Source organism: Lepidothrix coronata, unplaced genomic scaffold (genome assembly GCF_001604755.1).
Source record: "Lepidothrix coronata isolate B3197 unplaced genomic scaffold, Lepidothrix_coronata-1.0 Scaffold90, whole genome shotgun sequence".
Taxonomy (NCBI): Eukaryota; Metazoa; Chordata; class Aves; order Passeriformes; family Pipridae; genus Lepidothrix; species Lepidothrix coronata.
In genome coordinates this window covers 2,784,212-2,798,162 of record NW_016690270.1, presented here as the reverse complement: position 1 = coordinate 2,798,162, position 13,951 = coordinate 2,784,212, and the positions used below count along the sequence as shown (strand labels likewise).

General features: G+C 45.5%; 1 protein-coding gene across 5 annotated transcripts in view; it reads right to left on the bottom strand.

The window, feature by feature from the left end:
• KCND3 (potassium voltage-gated channel subfamily D member 3) overlaps positions 1-13,951 on the bottom strand; it is a 128,032-nt gene that overhangs the window by 21,550 nt on the left and 92,531 nt on the right. For all 5 annotated transcript variants that reach the window (XM_017821464.1, XM_017821461.1, XM_017821462.1 and 2 more), the window contains one exon: positions 3,647-3,809. In XM_017821464.1, coding sequence (XP_017676953.1) covers positions 3,647-3,809 — 163 coding nt within the window. The remainder of the gene's footprint in view (positions 1-3,646; positions 3,810-13,951) is intronic.

Sequence of the window (13,951 nt, the reverse complement as noted above, 5' to 3'; positions counted from 1 at the left end):
GTTGTTTTTTTTTTTTTTTTTTGTTCTTGCTAAGACTGTGCCTTTAATTTTAATATCGGTTCTCCACTAAAAGACGTGGGAATAAATTTGCCTGTCAGCCTCTAGAGTTTGCTCAAGAAGAATCATCTTTGCAGGATTTTGAGCAGTGGCTGAGTCCAGCATTCCTGTAAACCTTGGGAGAGCAACCTGCCCTTCTGGGATCTTTGCTGCACCCCACTATTGTGTCTTCCAGCCCTGCTCTGGTGGGAGTAACTTGAGACTGTGTTGGCTCAGTCTCCAACTTCTAAAAAATGAACTGTTCTCCTTTTTCCACTGCTAAAGGAGCAGCATTCCAGTAGCTGTCAGCAGCTGCCTCTGCTTTCTCTTGCCAGGGTTGAGAGGTGGGTGTGGGAGGTGTAGCCCCCGAACCAGCACCAGATCCTCGCCTCCCTCTCCTTTGCATCCCTGCTGTAAACTCAACACAGGGAGAGAGGCTCCAGCATCATCTGAATTACAAAATCATTCTATTGTCAAGCCTTGAAGTGTCACATTCTCTTTCAAAACCCAAGGCTGTGACATTCACTGAAGAACAGCGTCGTTTCAAAGTCAGGGAGGGCTATTCTTAGCACTTCAGTCAAAAAAGGAGGGGGAAAAAAAAAATGTCTTTGGGGGGGGGGGAAAACTACAACAATTTTACCAAAATGAACCTTGTCAGAAATGATCAATTCACCCTCCATTCAGGCTGACCTGGTCCTTGCTGCGTGCCAGAGGACAGAATTTGTTGACATGGCACAATAAATTAAGATTGCCAGATCTCCTTGTAATTAATTGTCTCGCAGCCCAGGTTTGGCAAAGAGTAATTTAAAGTGATTAAATCACTGGTAGTTTGGTTTTGGGTTCTTTTTTGTTGTTGGGTTTTTTTTTTCCTTTTTAAGGAACGTTTCTCCTCAGTTAGTTGAAGAATAGATGCTGATGAGTAACAGCCACCTCCCAGTCCTTTATTTGTGCTATTTAAATACCTCTTCCTGCTAGACCAGTGCCTCCTCAGCAGTCAAGAGACAAAGACATTATAAGAGTTATGATTCTTAAATTAAATAGAAGTTCTAAAGCAATTGTCCTAATACATACTCAACAAACTACTCTTCAATTAAACAAGAAAAAGATTTTACTGGGTTTCTAGAGTGCTAACTGAACATCTGTGGTGTTTCAGAGCTGTGTCTTCTAAATTCTGTCTATAAGGAGCTTCTGCTGGTGGATTCTTCATATTCAAGGGCTGAGAGTGCAAAGAGCTTTTTCCAACCTGCTTGAAAAAGCCATGCAAAGTTATTTATATCTTTAATTGGATGGGGCCAGGGGATGTTTCTGAGGATGGGATTCATTGGGGGATGATGCTGGAGCAAGCCTGCTGTCCAAGCAGATCCCTGACACTCCTGTGTGCATCCTGACCATCTCCAGAGGGACTGTCATTAATGTGCTTCTCCCTTTCCTTCTCTTTAGTATTCATGCAGTGATGATCATGTGAAAATTACTCACACTTCTGACTTGAGAAAACTTTCTTAGCCGAGAAATCCAACCAATATCGGAGGGAATTAGAAATTCAAATGGGGGGAAATTATACACTGTGTGTGTCAATACAGCAAACCTCATAAAGGCTGCAATCAATCACATTGGCATCAAAGGTGCTGGTACTTTTCCCTGTCACCTAGTCCAATGAATAAAGGAAAAGGTTAATCAGGAGAAGAAACCTTGGTTTGCTGCCTGGAGAGAGGCAAAAGCACAGAGCTGGAGTGAGTTCTGGAGCTTCTTTGGTTGTGATCCGTGCTCATGCACAAATCTGGGCTGCAGAGAAGGTTCTGTCTGTGTTTGTGCTGATTCAGTAGAAGAGCTTTCTCTCAATCTCCATTTCTTGCAAAGGGCTATTGCACAGTGTCCCCTCAAACCCTGCCTGGGCTTCCCAGTGCTCCCCGTGCTTTGACACCTCCCCTGTTCCTGCTGCAGGTTAAATCCCAATTCCTTCTGCCTGGGTGCAGCCTCACATTAGGGAGCTCACTCTGCAAATCAACTCATTAAATGAACATAATGATCCGTCCTGGTCTCCCACTGTCCAGCTGCTGATGGAACAGCATGTGGTGCAGAGTGGACTTTCACAGTGATATCTTGATATGTTTTTTTATCTTTATTCTGCTGTATGACTGATCCAAACAGCAGCTCTCCCTCAAGGACACCTCCCCTGTTTCACATGAGCAGTGTCAGACCTCGGGCAGGGACGTGTAAAACCCAGCAGTGACTTGCAGAGGCTGCAAGTGATTCCTGCACGGTCCTGTCTCTCTGCTCCTCTCCTTTTGTTGTTTTGACTGCCAAATTGTGTGGTTTTGTAGGTCTTGTATCTCAGCTCTCTGCTGTCAACTCCCTGAGATGCGAGAAGTAGGCACGGCCCAGATGCTCGCCTGGAGCAGAAATAGCACAGCTTTCTACTACTATTCCCCATCAGGTCCCCTGAGCCGTGGATTTCTGGCAGACAGCATTCCATGGGGAGCAAAAGAACCTCAGGCCTTTAGTTTGCAGTTGTTGTAAAAAACCCGATTCTGGTTTTGGTGTAATTTAGCAGATTGAAGGGGAGATATAATAAATCTCTGAGCGACTCAGGAAGCTTTTACTGGTTCAAAACTGTTCAGATTTTTGGAATATTCAGTAATCCCCTCACATTTCCAGGGGCTTTCGTGTCCTCTCAGTGTCACAGCTACAGCTTTGAGGGGTATGTGTGCTGATAAGTGCATGTTTGCATGTTGCTGGATGGGTGTTTTCAAAACTACAAGAAGAAGGATAAACAGCTCCTGGTGATGATTTAAGACCTTCTGTGTACATATACATATTATTTTCAGACAGGGGTGTAGGAAAGGTGAGCAATAAGAGCCCCAGTGCTTCTGATGCTGAAAATACACCAGTTCAGCGTGTGCAAAAAATGAGGTTGTGTCTGTACAGTGAAACAGGAGCCAGGCCTAAAAGAGTTAACTGAGATATCTTGACCAGTTAAGAAACCCCAATACCTGTTTTGCTAGAAAAACATTTTAGGAGCACTGGTTAATACCATGTTCTGTTCTGCTCACTGGACCAAAGGCCTTATTATAGAAAGAATAGGAGTAGCACACACACAGAGTAATAAATTAGGTAAACTAGGTGTTTGAATAAGATCTAGAAGGCCCAGAGCCAGGATTTTGCAAGCTTGAAGAATTCAGGTCACCTAATTGAAGAGGTCAAATTGAGGAAGACGTCCATGGCAACCACCAGAGGGATGAAGGCTTGAGGAGAAGACCCCCACAGTAGAAGACTGCACATGTCTGGAAAGACTCTGCCCAGAGACCAGCCTGCTTATTAATATGTATAATAAATGATGTAACCACGGATCTAAAGTGTATAAAATGGCTTAGTTTTGCACTTGCAAGTCGAGCAAGTTTGTCCAGGGCGAGCTGGCTTGCTCCCAACGTTGGATAAACAAATACCTTGCTGCTTAAAGATAAAAAACCCCATCTCTGAGCAGTCTTTTGGGCTGATTTTTCGGATCCAACAGGTGTGGGTGTAGGTGCAGGGAGTGCTCAGAACCATCCCTGGTGTCTCCCCAGCCCGTGGTGACCCCCCCAAGGAGCTGAGCTGGCCGAGGATGACTTACCTTCTGTGCCCTCCTCTTGTCGGCTCGCTGGTTCTGGTGGTAAATCCGGCTGAAGTTGGAAACGATGACTGGAACGGGCAGAGCAATGACCAGCACCCCGCTCAGGGAGCAAATGGAGCCAAAGATCTTCCCAGCGATTGTCTTGGGCACCATGTCACCATAACTAGGGGGGAAAAAAAGACAAAAAAAGGGAAGCCCCTCCTTCAGACAAAAAAAAAGCCTTCTCGGGTTTTTTTCTGAGCGCGCAGCGAACGGCGTGTCCACGTTGGACACTAAAAGCTTAGAAATCCACCATGCAAGGGATAATTTGTGGTGCTGTCACCCTGAAACAACCACACTTTGACTGGGAATGGAGCTAAACTAAAGAAAAGCACTTTTGCTGCTGGTTCAGGCAGCTGCTGAGTATTTAAATTCCTGTCCTCGCTGGTTCCGTGCCCACCTCTCCACACAGATGAGCTCTGGCAAACCTTAAACTCTGACATATATTTTCATTCCCTTGTATCCAGGTGCAAATGAAGACTGATTTACACTTCCATTTCAAAGCCCAGCAGTTGCCTGGCCATCTGCACAGTGAGAAACTTGGGGGTTGTTCAGAGTCTGTGCTCAGTGAAAGGTGAACTCTCAGGGACATGAGACCAGCTGAAAAATGTTCAGAGAAACCTCTGCACTGGGTTTGACCCAACAGTCTTCAACTGTGATTTGAGTTACAGAGTAGGGACCTGGACCTGCAGGTCCAGAGGGGGTCACAGAGATGCTCAGCCCCTCAGCTCTGGAGAAAAACCTGACAATGGAAATCTGGAGAAGCCCCTATTTGCTGTTTAGAATTTCTGTGGTCTTCCCTGAGATGTTCTAGTGTTTGATGCGGGAAATATTGAAAAGCAAAATGCTTTTTTACAGCTGAGGCTTTATTTTTACCTTTGATGTCAGCATATGACCAGCAAAGAGCTTTGATGGGGAGCAGAGTTGAGCCGAGAATAATTGACATCCAAGAGGAAAAACAAATATTTCAAAGTACCTTTTTTTATCAGCTGAACTTCCTGCCCCCATCCAAGAACTTGTTGGTCTGAGGGTCTGCATAAAAGCAGAAGTCATTACATGTTAAATACTTCAGGCTTCATTAGCTAAGGCTTATTTGTCCCAAGCACAATCCTTCTCCACCTTCACCCACGTTAAAACCCTCAGAATACCTCGAATTGATAATTGCTCTTCATGTCTATTAACTTTTTAGCTTCTGCTTTATGCAAAGATAGTTTCAAAGCTCTTTGCTAAGTGGCAAGGTCTTCTACCTCATTTAACACTGGTCTAAAAAAAAATAAAATCCTACTTTTCTCCTGCCAGCCCTTAACACAATAAGGCTGCAAATTAATCATATGCCTCAAACATGATCTCAGTGACCCAGAGCACGGAGAGAAAGCCCTTCTGTGCATTTGGAGGAAGTATAATAATAAGTGTCTGGCTCACAGTCTGTCTTGTGGAGTTTTCTTGTTCTTCCATGCAGACTGAGAGTTACCTCATTACTTGGGGCTTCAGAGGAAGTGCTTTCAAACACCATCAAAGATCAAACTCCTGGAGCAAGGGAGGGTTTTGCCTGGGAGATGGAGAACTTCACTTGCAAAACTGTTACGAGGGAGACTGGAATGAGGAACTTGGCTCTGGCTGGAGCAAACTGCACAGAAACAAGACCTAAACCTTGTCACTCTGACTCGTGGATGTACCACAGAGTCAGCCATGGGGAGGACTCTGCTGGATTCTCCCCTCAGGGCTGGAATGGCACGTCAGGCCCCTGGGATGGGTTGCAAATGCCAGACCTGATGTTTGGGAATATCACAATAAAACCCGGCTGGAGCTTGATCCAGATCTCTTTGCACTTCATGAGAGGCCTCCTTCTGACTTTGAACCTATAAAGTTGCAATTGTTCTGCTCCCCTACTGACACACACACAGCTCCTGCAATATTAATTGCTGGAGTGACTATTTCTGTCCTGATGGTACCATAAGGTACTAATGGCCCCATGGCATATTTATAACAGGTACAGTGCCAAATAAACTCAGCTATTGGATTTCAGTTAGCACTAATTAGGCATTTCAAGCCCCAAAAACTTCTTTTCCCCAGACTGGAATGAGAGGACTCAACTTTCCCATTAATTTGTTTAGTAAAAAGGCAAGTTGTCATCTAAAAAACTTCTACTGAAAAGTGCATTTTAAGTAATTCATCAATAATCTCATTAGAGAAGCAAGGAGATAGAGGAGTTGGGTAATGATTAACATTCAGGGGGTCTAACAGGATGTTTGAGCCTGCAAGAAAACAACAGGAGGCTGCAAATTCAGTAGGCTTTTAATGTGACCTCTAGTAAATCATTTCAACTTTCTGCACCTCGGTTCCCCACTTAAGAAAAAGGGCAATTAATTACTTATTCTTTGCCTGGTTGGTTAAGTAGGTGTTGGTTCTTCAGAGCAGGAGCTGCCTCATATTCTGAATATACCCAGTGGTGACTCCTTAGTGCTGCTGCATCACAAATATTAATAATGCAGAGCAGTTGTAGGGAAATCTGGGATAAACACGGCCTGCACGTGGCTCCAGGCTCATTCCCTGGGACAGGCTGAGGGTCCAGAGCATCAGCTGGAGCTGAGCATCAGCCCAGACGTGGAACATGCCTAGAGAAAAACACACTCCCTGCTTATTTTGCCAGGAATCCAGTTAGATGGCAACAGATCCAGCTGGTTTGCAGTTGCTGAATTCAATGGGAGTGGAAGGTTCCTTGCCCATGGCAGGGGGTGGAATGAGATGATCTTAAAAGTCCCTTTGAACCTGAACCATTTTAGGATTCATTGCTCTGCTCTCTGGCTGTGCCAGGTGAGATGCACCCAGACAGCTCTGGGGGGTTTTTTCTATTAAAAAAAAAATAATAAAAAATTACTTTTAGTTGTTTTTAAATTAAAAATTTAAAATTAAATTTTAAATTAAGTTAAAAATTAAATTTAATTAAAAAAATTAAATTAAATTAAATGAATCAAAAAATTGGTCACTCTTCAGACTGCAAAACACTGAATGCAGAATTTCAACAAGTTTGTTGGTTTTTTTTTTTCTTTTTAATTTGTAGTGTGACTTCTACGTTCTTTGGATATAAAAAGGGGGGTCATATGTCACTCGCCCTAATTAGCAGCTATTAGTCTTGACAACATAATGTGCTGTTGTTTGTCTCTCTGTCAGCAGAGAAGGTGTTATCAAATAGAGGTCACTGCTTCCAAGTCCTGGTTTTAGCCACAGAGGTGTCTGGACGTTGCTCAGGCCCCCAGCTGGAGACAGCAATAAATAAGGTGCTGAACAGCTCATCAAATGACTCACTCCAAAAATAGCCTCTCGCAGCATCTCTGGTGATCCTGTGTCTCTGTGCAAGGCTCACAGCCCTAGAAATAGGGAATTGCAGGAAAACAGCTGGAATACCCCGTGCTGCAGGGCCAGGGGAAGGTGGAATGGCAATGACAGCTCTGGGGGGACAGTGAGACAGCTTTACAGAGGATGCTCTTTCCCAGCAGCCTTTCAGTACCACCTCTTCTGCCTGGGGAAGGCAGAGCTGGGAAGGGGCTTCTGGGTCATAGAGGACCATTTGTCTGCTGGTGTCTCCCTGGGTTCCACTGGATGCAGAGGAGGCAACAGTGCCACTGAAAATTGCTGAGCCTGTGTAGAATTCTAGAATGGTTTGGGTTGGAAGGGACCTTAAAAATCATCTCAATCCACCCCCTGCCACAGGCAGGGACACCTTCCACTAGCCCAGGTTGCTCCAAGCTTCATCCAACTGACCCTTGGGCACTTCCAGGGATGGGGCAGCCACAGCTTCTCTGGGCAACCTGTGCCAGGGCCTCACCACCCTCACAGGGAACAATTTCTTCCCAATATCCCATCTCTCCCTGCCCTCTGGCAGTGGGAAGCCATTCCCCCTTGGCCTGTCCCTCCATCCCTTGTCCCAAGTGCCTCTCCAGCTCTCCTGGAGCCTCTTTAGGCCCTGGAAGGGGCTCTCAGGTCTCCCTGGAGCCTTCCCTTCTCCAGGTGAACATCCCCAACTCCCTCATCCTGGCTCCATGGGCTTCGTCTTTGGACTCCTTCCAACAGCTCCACATCTTTCTGGTGTTGGGGATCCCACAGAGCTGGAGGCAGCACTGCAGGTGAGGTCTCACCAGAGCAGAGCAGAGGGGACAGCACCTTCCTTCTTACCAGCAAACCTGTTTTTGGACATCATTCAACACCCGTCCCTGCTCTGCAGAGCTGCCTCGAGGGAGGGAGGGAGGGAGGTGAGGCCCCCACAGAGCTCAGCACATCCAGGTGCCCCCCAGGTGACTTGGTTTGGGTCACAGAGCCACCACAAGGACTCAGGGGACACCCAAGCTGTGCATCCACACCCCAGGATGGTGCTTTTCCTGACTGCCACGTTTAACTGCTCAAGGGCCACCAGGCCCGGTGGTGAAAAACCGTGTGGTTTTCACCCCCCCAGAGCCTCTGAAAGCTGAAATATCTGATGGAGCTGGAAACAGAAACAATGCTCCTTCCCCTGATTTAGTATTTCTGCCTCATCCTGGCATTAACAGCTCTGGGAGAGCTGCTTTATCTCCCTAACCTTTTGCCCAGCACGGTAGAGTCAAAAGAAGATTTCACTCCAGCCTGTAAGTGTCTGCTTTTAGGACAATAAGGACAGAATAATAACATTATGTACTTTACAATAGACCATGATTTTGAAAGCCTTTTGCATGAAAGGGCTGGAATAAAGCATGGAATTAGCATGTAGCTTTCCAGGTGCAAGAGATCCTTTTTTATACTGTAAGTAAATCACGAGGCAATGTTGGGATTTGCACAAAGGAGAGGGAAAAATGGCTAAAATCCATCAAGAACGTTTCACTTGCACTGGCAGACTGTGTGTGTTGTATTTGACAGCTCAGAGGAGCTCCTGTCCCTCCATTTCATAGGTGCAAGTCCAAGGTAATCTTGTTAATGCTGCTTTGAACCCCCAGTGAAATAATGATCGTGTCACTCGTAATGATCCAAAGGAAACCAACCCAAGCATTACTCATTCCTTTTGCACATGACAAATGAGCAGGGAATTAACAGCTCTGCTACGAGGGCTGGGGGTAGTTAGGTCTTTTGTTTAGGGTTTAATTTATCATTTCTCTGCCACATTACCTGTTTCATCTGCCTGGAATTAGCCCTCAAAACCCACAGCCCTCTGGAGCACAGGGAATTGCTGTTTACCTGCTGTTGTGACCATGGAATCATTGAGTAGTTTGAGTTGGAAGGGACCTTTTAAAGGCCATCTGGTCCAAACTCCTGTGAAGAGCAGGGACATTTTCAACTAGATCAGGTTGCTCAGAGCTCTGTCCAACCTGGCCTTGAACATTTCCAGGGAAGTCTGGTTGGGTTTTGTAGAATCCCAGAACGGTTTGGACTGGAAGGGACCTTAAAGTTCATCTCATTCCAACCCCTGCCATGGGCAGGGACACCTTCCACCAGCCCAGGTTGCTCCAAGCCCCATCCAACCTGGCCTTGGACACTTCCAGGGATGGGGCAGCCACAGCTTCTCTGGGCAACCTGTGCCAGGGCCTCCCCACCCTCCCAGGGAAGGATTTCTCCCTAATATCTAACCCAAATCCCCTAATCCTGTCACCTCTTCATTCCTCCAAGTGTGCAAAGATGCTGTTGCCTTTTTCAGCAGAGCCATGGAAACATTCAGCTGTGTTGTCATAAATCCCTGGGCACTGGGCAGGTGGGAGAAGGGCTCTGGAGATGCTGGGCCAGTGATATCACCTGAGGGATTGAAGAAGGCACAGGAACACTCCTGGAGCCTGAAACCAGACCTTGTTTGGCCTCAGATCCACCCTTTATCTGATTTTTTTCCATTTCCATAAGAGACCAAGATATTTCCAGAGCCATCCTGGACAAGTGTTATGAGGATTAATCAGTGAAGGCTGGCTTAAATTTTTTAAACTCTAGAAGTGTCTTGGAAGTGTTTTGCAGCCTGGACTCTGTAATCCCCGAGGATGGAGTGGGATGTTAATGTCAGCTTTTCAAACCAGCCCATCCTGGAAGGAGCAGGACGTGCTGCTGGAAGCCTGAGGAGGCTCGTGGTGCCTCCTCAAAGAGTTGAGCTGTAAACAGAGCCCTGATGGCTTTGAAGCAGGAGAATCTATAAACAGGCTGTCAAAGGACAGGCTGGAACAGCAAATCAGCTGTGGCTGGGGAAGCACAGAGCCTATTTCATGCTAGGATTCTTTTACATGAAATATACTTATTTTTTACCTTGTTTTGAGCTGGGCAGCTCCCCAGCTGGGGATTCAACTTCAGCCACATCTGGCTCGGTTTTACCCACTCTTTTCTTTTTTTCCTGGCATATTTTATTTGGGAATGTTTTCCTGGATGCTCTAGATATTCAGCTGAAATTCCACCCATCAGCCAAGCTGTGAGGGATGAGGGCTGGAGATGGAGATCAGCTTTAGCAGCAGCAGCTTATCTTCAGGACGTGGATTCATTTTGATTTTATGTAAAGCTCTGGTCAGCTGTTACTTAGTAGGGATTTTCCAGGTAAAGTTGCCTTTTTGATTTTGTCCTGGTTTATAAATTCATATTTCTTACTGAGTGTTGTGTAATAAAAGGACTAAGAGATGTATCTAAAATTGTCCTCCTCTGAGGAGATGCAAGTTCTGTTGCTTCTCTAATTAGGAAGAGAGGCAGATTATTCCCTGGTGGCTTTCCCAGGGTGCATCTGAACTGGACAACCTGTACCAACCCTCACCAAATCCAGGGTCAGCTGTAGCTTGAATAGAAAAGGTGACCCAGCTGAAGGTCTCTGAGAGCAACTGGTAGCATAAATATGCCTTACAACAACAGCAGGTGCTGCCCAAAGAAATGGGAATGTTTATGTAGACTTGGGAATAAACTGAGTAGGTTATTTAATACACAGAGGGTGGAGAATACTTAATATATGAACACCCTGGTTCCATTTATTCTTCCTGGCTTGGATAAACTTCTCAGCCTGTAGGCAGTTAAAACAGATGGTCTGAATTTGGGTAACATTCAGACCTTGAGTTGGAGCTAAAAATGGAATTTCATTGGCAAGGAAAGTAGGTCAGAAAGCTAAAGCCCCTAGTCCTAAAATGATGAAAGGCTTCTAATCAAGCCTTCCCTATTACCATTCATTAAAGAGAGCAGGGGAAGAAGTATTATTAGAGACCTTGGCAAAAGGGATTACGGTGGGATCGTGAGCATCCTCCTTCCTGCAAGGAGATCTGGCCACTTGCAAACCTCTTTTGGTGTGAGATGGTCCATTCCCAGAGTCCTGCAGGCTGGGCTGGAGCCACGGCAGGATGGGGCTGGTTTTCTTCGTGGCAACAGGAGCAACTTTATCTTCTGCTTCAGCCCCAGGAGTGCTGAGAGGAGCCTCTCTGCACATCCTCCATTAATACCTCTCCCACTAATCATCCCTTCCACGCTGTCAAAGCCCTGACTGGGGGTCTGTCATTCCGTGGGCTCTGCAAAGTGTGACTTGCAGCAGCTCTGGGCCTTTCAGGCGCCGATTTCTTTTGCTCTCCATCATTTTCAAACGTGTGCCAGCTGCTAAAGGCTCTCTTCCTTGTAGCTGACAGGAATTATTCAAAGCAAATGGGGAACCTGTACCAGCTCACACAGTGGTCCCAGCTCACTCCTCGTTCCAGCCCTTGATTAACAGCACAAACCTAATTCCTGCTCGCTGGGAAACCAGAACGTGCCTATTCAAAGATGCTTTTGAACTGGTACCAAGGTGACTGTTTATTCCTTGCATTTGGCAAAGCCAAGCTGATGCACTGTCATTATTCCTCCCCCTTTCCCCTCAGACAACTGCTGGAAATTGCACTCCTCTGGATGGAGAATTGCTGGCATTTCAGCCCTGCCAGCAAATGCATTTTCAGAGATAATGTCAGAGATGTCCTGTTTGCTCTCCCTTAATGGTGGATGTTGACCATCTGCCTTGATCCTCAGCCATCACTGTCACTGTGGCAGGTAACAAAAGCAGGAACTCAAATCTGGATCATCCCATTGGTTTGAATAACTCAGGAACGGCGTGCAGGGAAATTTGCTGCTTAACAGAACCAGAAAGAGCACTTTACTATGTCGTACACATCTCACTAAAGGAAAAGAGATGATGTCTTTTTTTTTATGATAGCTCAGCTATTTCCATGACTACTTGTTAAAGCATTGACTATTTTTTAATGAAAAAAAAGAGGAATATTTAAACTCTTGATTTAACAGTTTTCAGAGGAAAAGTGAAATTCAGTTCAATGTAGAATCAACATAAGAAAAGCTGAATTTCACTTTGGAGAAAATACCTCCAGTCTTAACTTCCACACCTTTTATTCCTGATGTTTATTCATTCAGCTTTTCAGAGGAAGCTCTGTTCCTTTTAGTTCTTGCAAAGCTGACATATCTAGCAAAAAGTAATCTCAGGGGTTTTTTGCTTCATGTCATCTGAGTTTTTGATCCTCAGATCTCAGTTTTGGCTGTGACAGATGGATCAGAAAAAGCTTTTTAAGATTTTTTTTTGTTTGTTTTGGTCACCCTGCTGAACTGAACAGCAGTTTTGGTTAGTCAGGGTTTTTTTTTTTTTTCAATTGACAGTTACTCATGATTTTAACTTCGTTCAGAAGACTTAATGTTTTTGGTGTTTGGGCTGTGATTTTTCTGACCAGATGATGACTGTGAAGAGGAAATATTTCAGTGGACTCCAGGACCAGTGTGGGGGTGGACATTTTATTCCATTCTGAAGTTCTCTGCACTGGAGAATTCAAGTGAAGAGCAGCTGCTACTTGTTGATGCAGCTCAGCCCCTCCAGCAATGATCACATGCTGGAAGTTTGTGTGTGTGTGTTGCAGGACAATGCAGAACAAAAAAAAAAGGAGGCAGAACCCATTTCCCACACTTAGAATTCCAGATTTTATTGTGTTGGAAGGGACCTTAAAGCTCATCTCATCCCACCCCAGGGACACCTTCCACTAGCCCAGGTTGCTCCAAGCCCCATCCAGGCTGTCCTTGGACATCTCTAGACACTCAAATTTTGCAAATTGTGAAGGTTTTTGGTTCCCTGAATGAGGAAAGTTGTTTTTTTCCCCCTTATTCTAAACTGCTGATTGCCAGAGTTCTGCTGATGGCAGCGTGGGGATCTGGGGGTCTCTAAGGGAATTTACTGTCAGCACAATTAAAAAATGCATAAACGTTCCCAACAAGTTCCTGTTCAGTCCTTCAACTCACCGTTATCCCTTGAGAAAAATCTCACTGCTTTACCATAATAGTAGGGATTTATTGTCATACATGAGCAAAAAAGAAAAATCTATTTGATTCTCTCTCTCTTTGCTGACAAAGCCCACCCTGGCTGTGTCTTTCCATATCACATGTGTTTTTTTTTCCCCCTTAAAGGTGAAAGCATGATATTATTTTCAAGGACTCCTGCTTCCTTGGTAATGAAAGCTTTTCACCCCGAACCTGACAGCGAGTTATTCTAGGTCAATATTTAATTTAATTTAAATTCTGATGTGGGCACTAAGACTCAAATCCATTTACAAGAATTAGCCCTCGTGGTGGCACAGGGCAGTCACGCCCCAGGGCTCCTCTTTGGCCCTTAAAGCAGAGCTGTGGCACAAGTTGTGATGAGGCTCCACGGGCTGATCTTGGGGGTTATTTTAACCTGTTTTATTTCATTTAAGTGAGGGCAGGTCTGTGGTGTGAGCTCTGATGCTCAGGGGTGTCTTCCCTCACAGCTCGTGCTGATAACACGCCTGAAGAAGTCACTGTACACACAGTTATAATTAATTTATCATTTAGCTTTGTTATCACTTTACCAGGATGTCAGTCATCCTAATTTGTCTGCAAGTGAGCAGAGATGTATTTTATCCAACACAGAGCACCCACCAAGCAAAACAAGGCCAGGGAAAGTGAAAATTAGGGGATTATGCCCCTCTGAGATGAGACCCCCCCTGCAGAGCTGCCTCCAGCTCTGGGTCCCAGCACAGGAAGGATGTGGAGCTGTTGGAGCCAGTCCAGAGGAGGCACAAGAAGATCAGAGGGATGAAGCAGCTCTGCTGGGAGGAAAGGCTGGAGAATTGGGATTGTTCAGCCCAGAGAGGAGAAGCTTTGGGGTGCCTCAGTACCTGAAGGAGCTACAAGAAAGATGGAGAGAGAGTGTTTGCAAGAGCCTGGAGTGACAGCACAAGGGGGAATGGCTTCAAACTGATAGAGGGTAAATTTAGATTAGATATTGGGAAGAAATTCTCCCCTGTGAGGGTGGGGAGG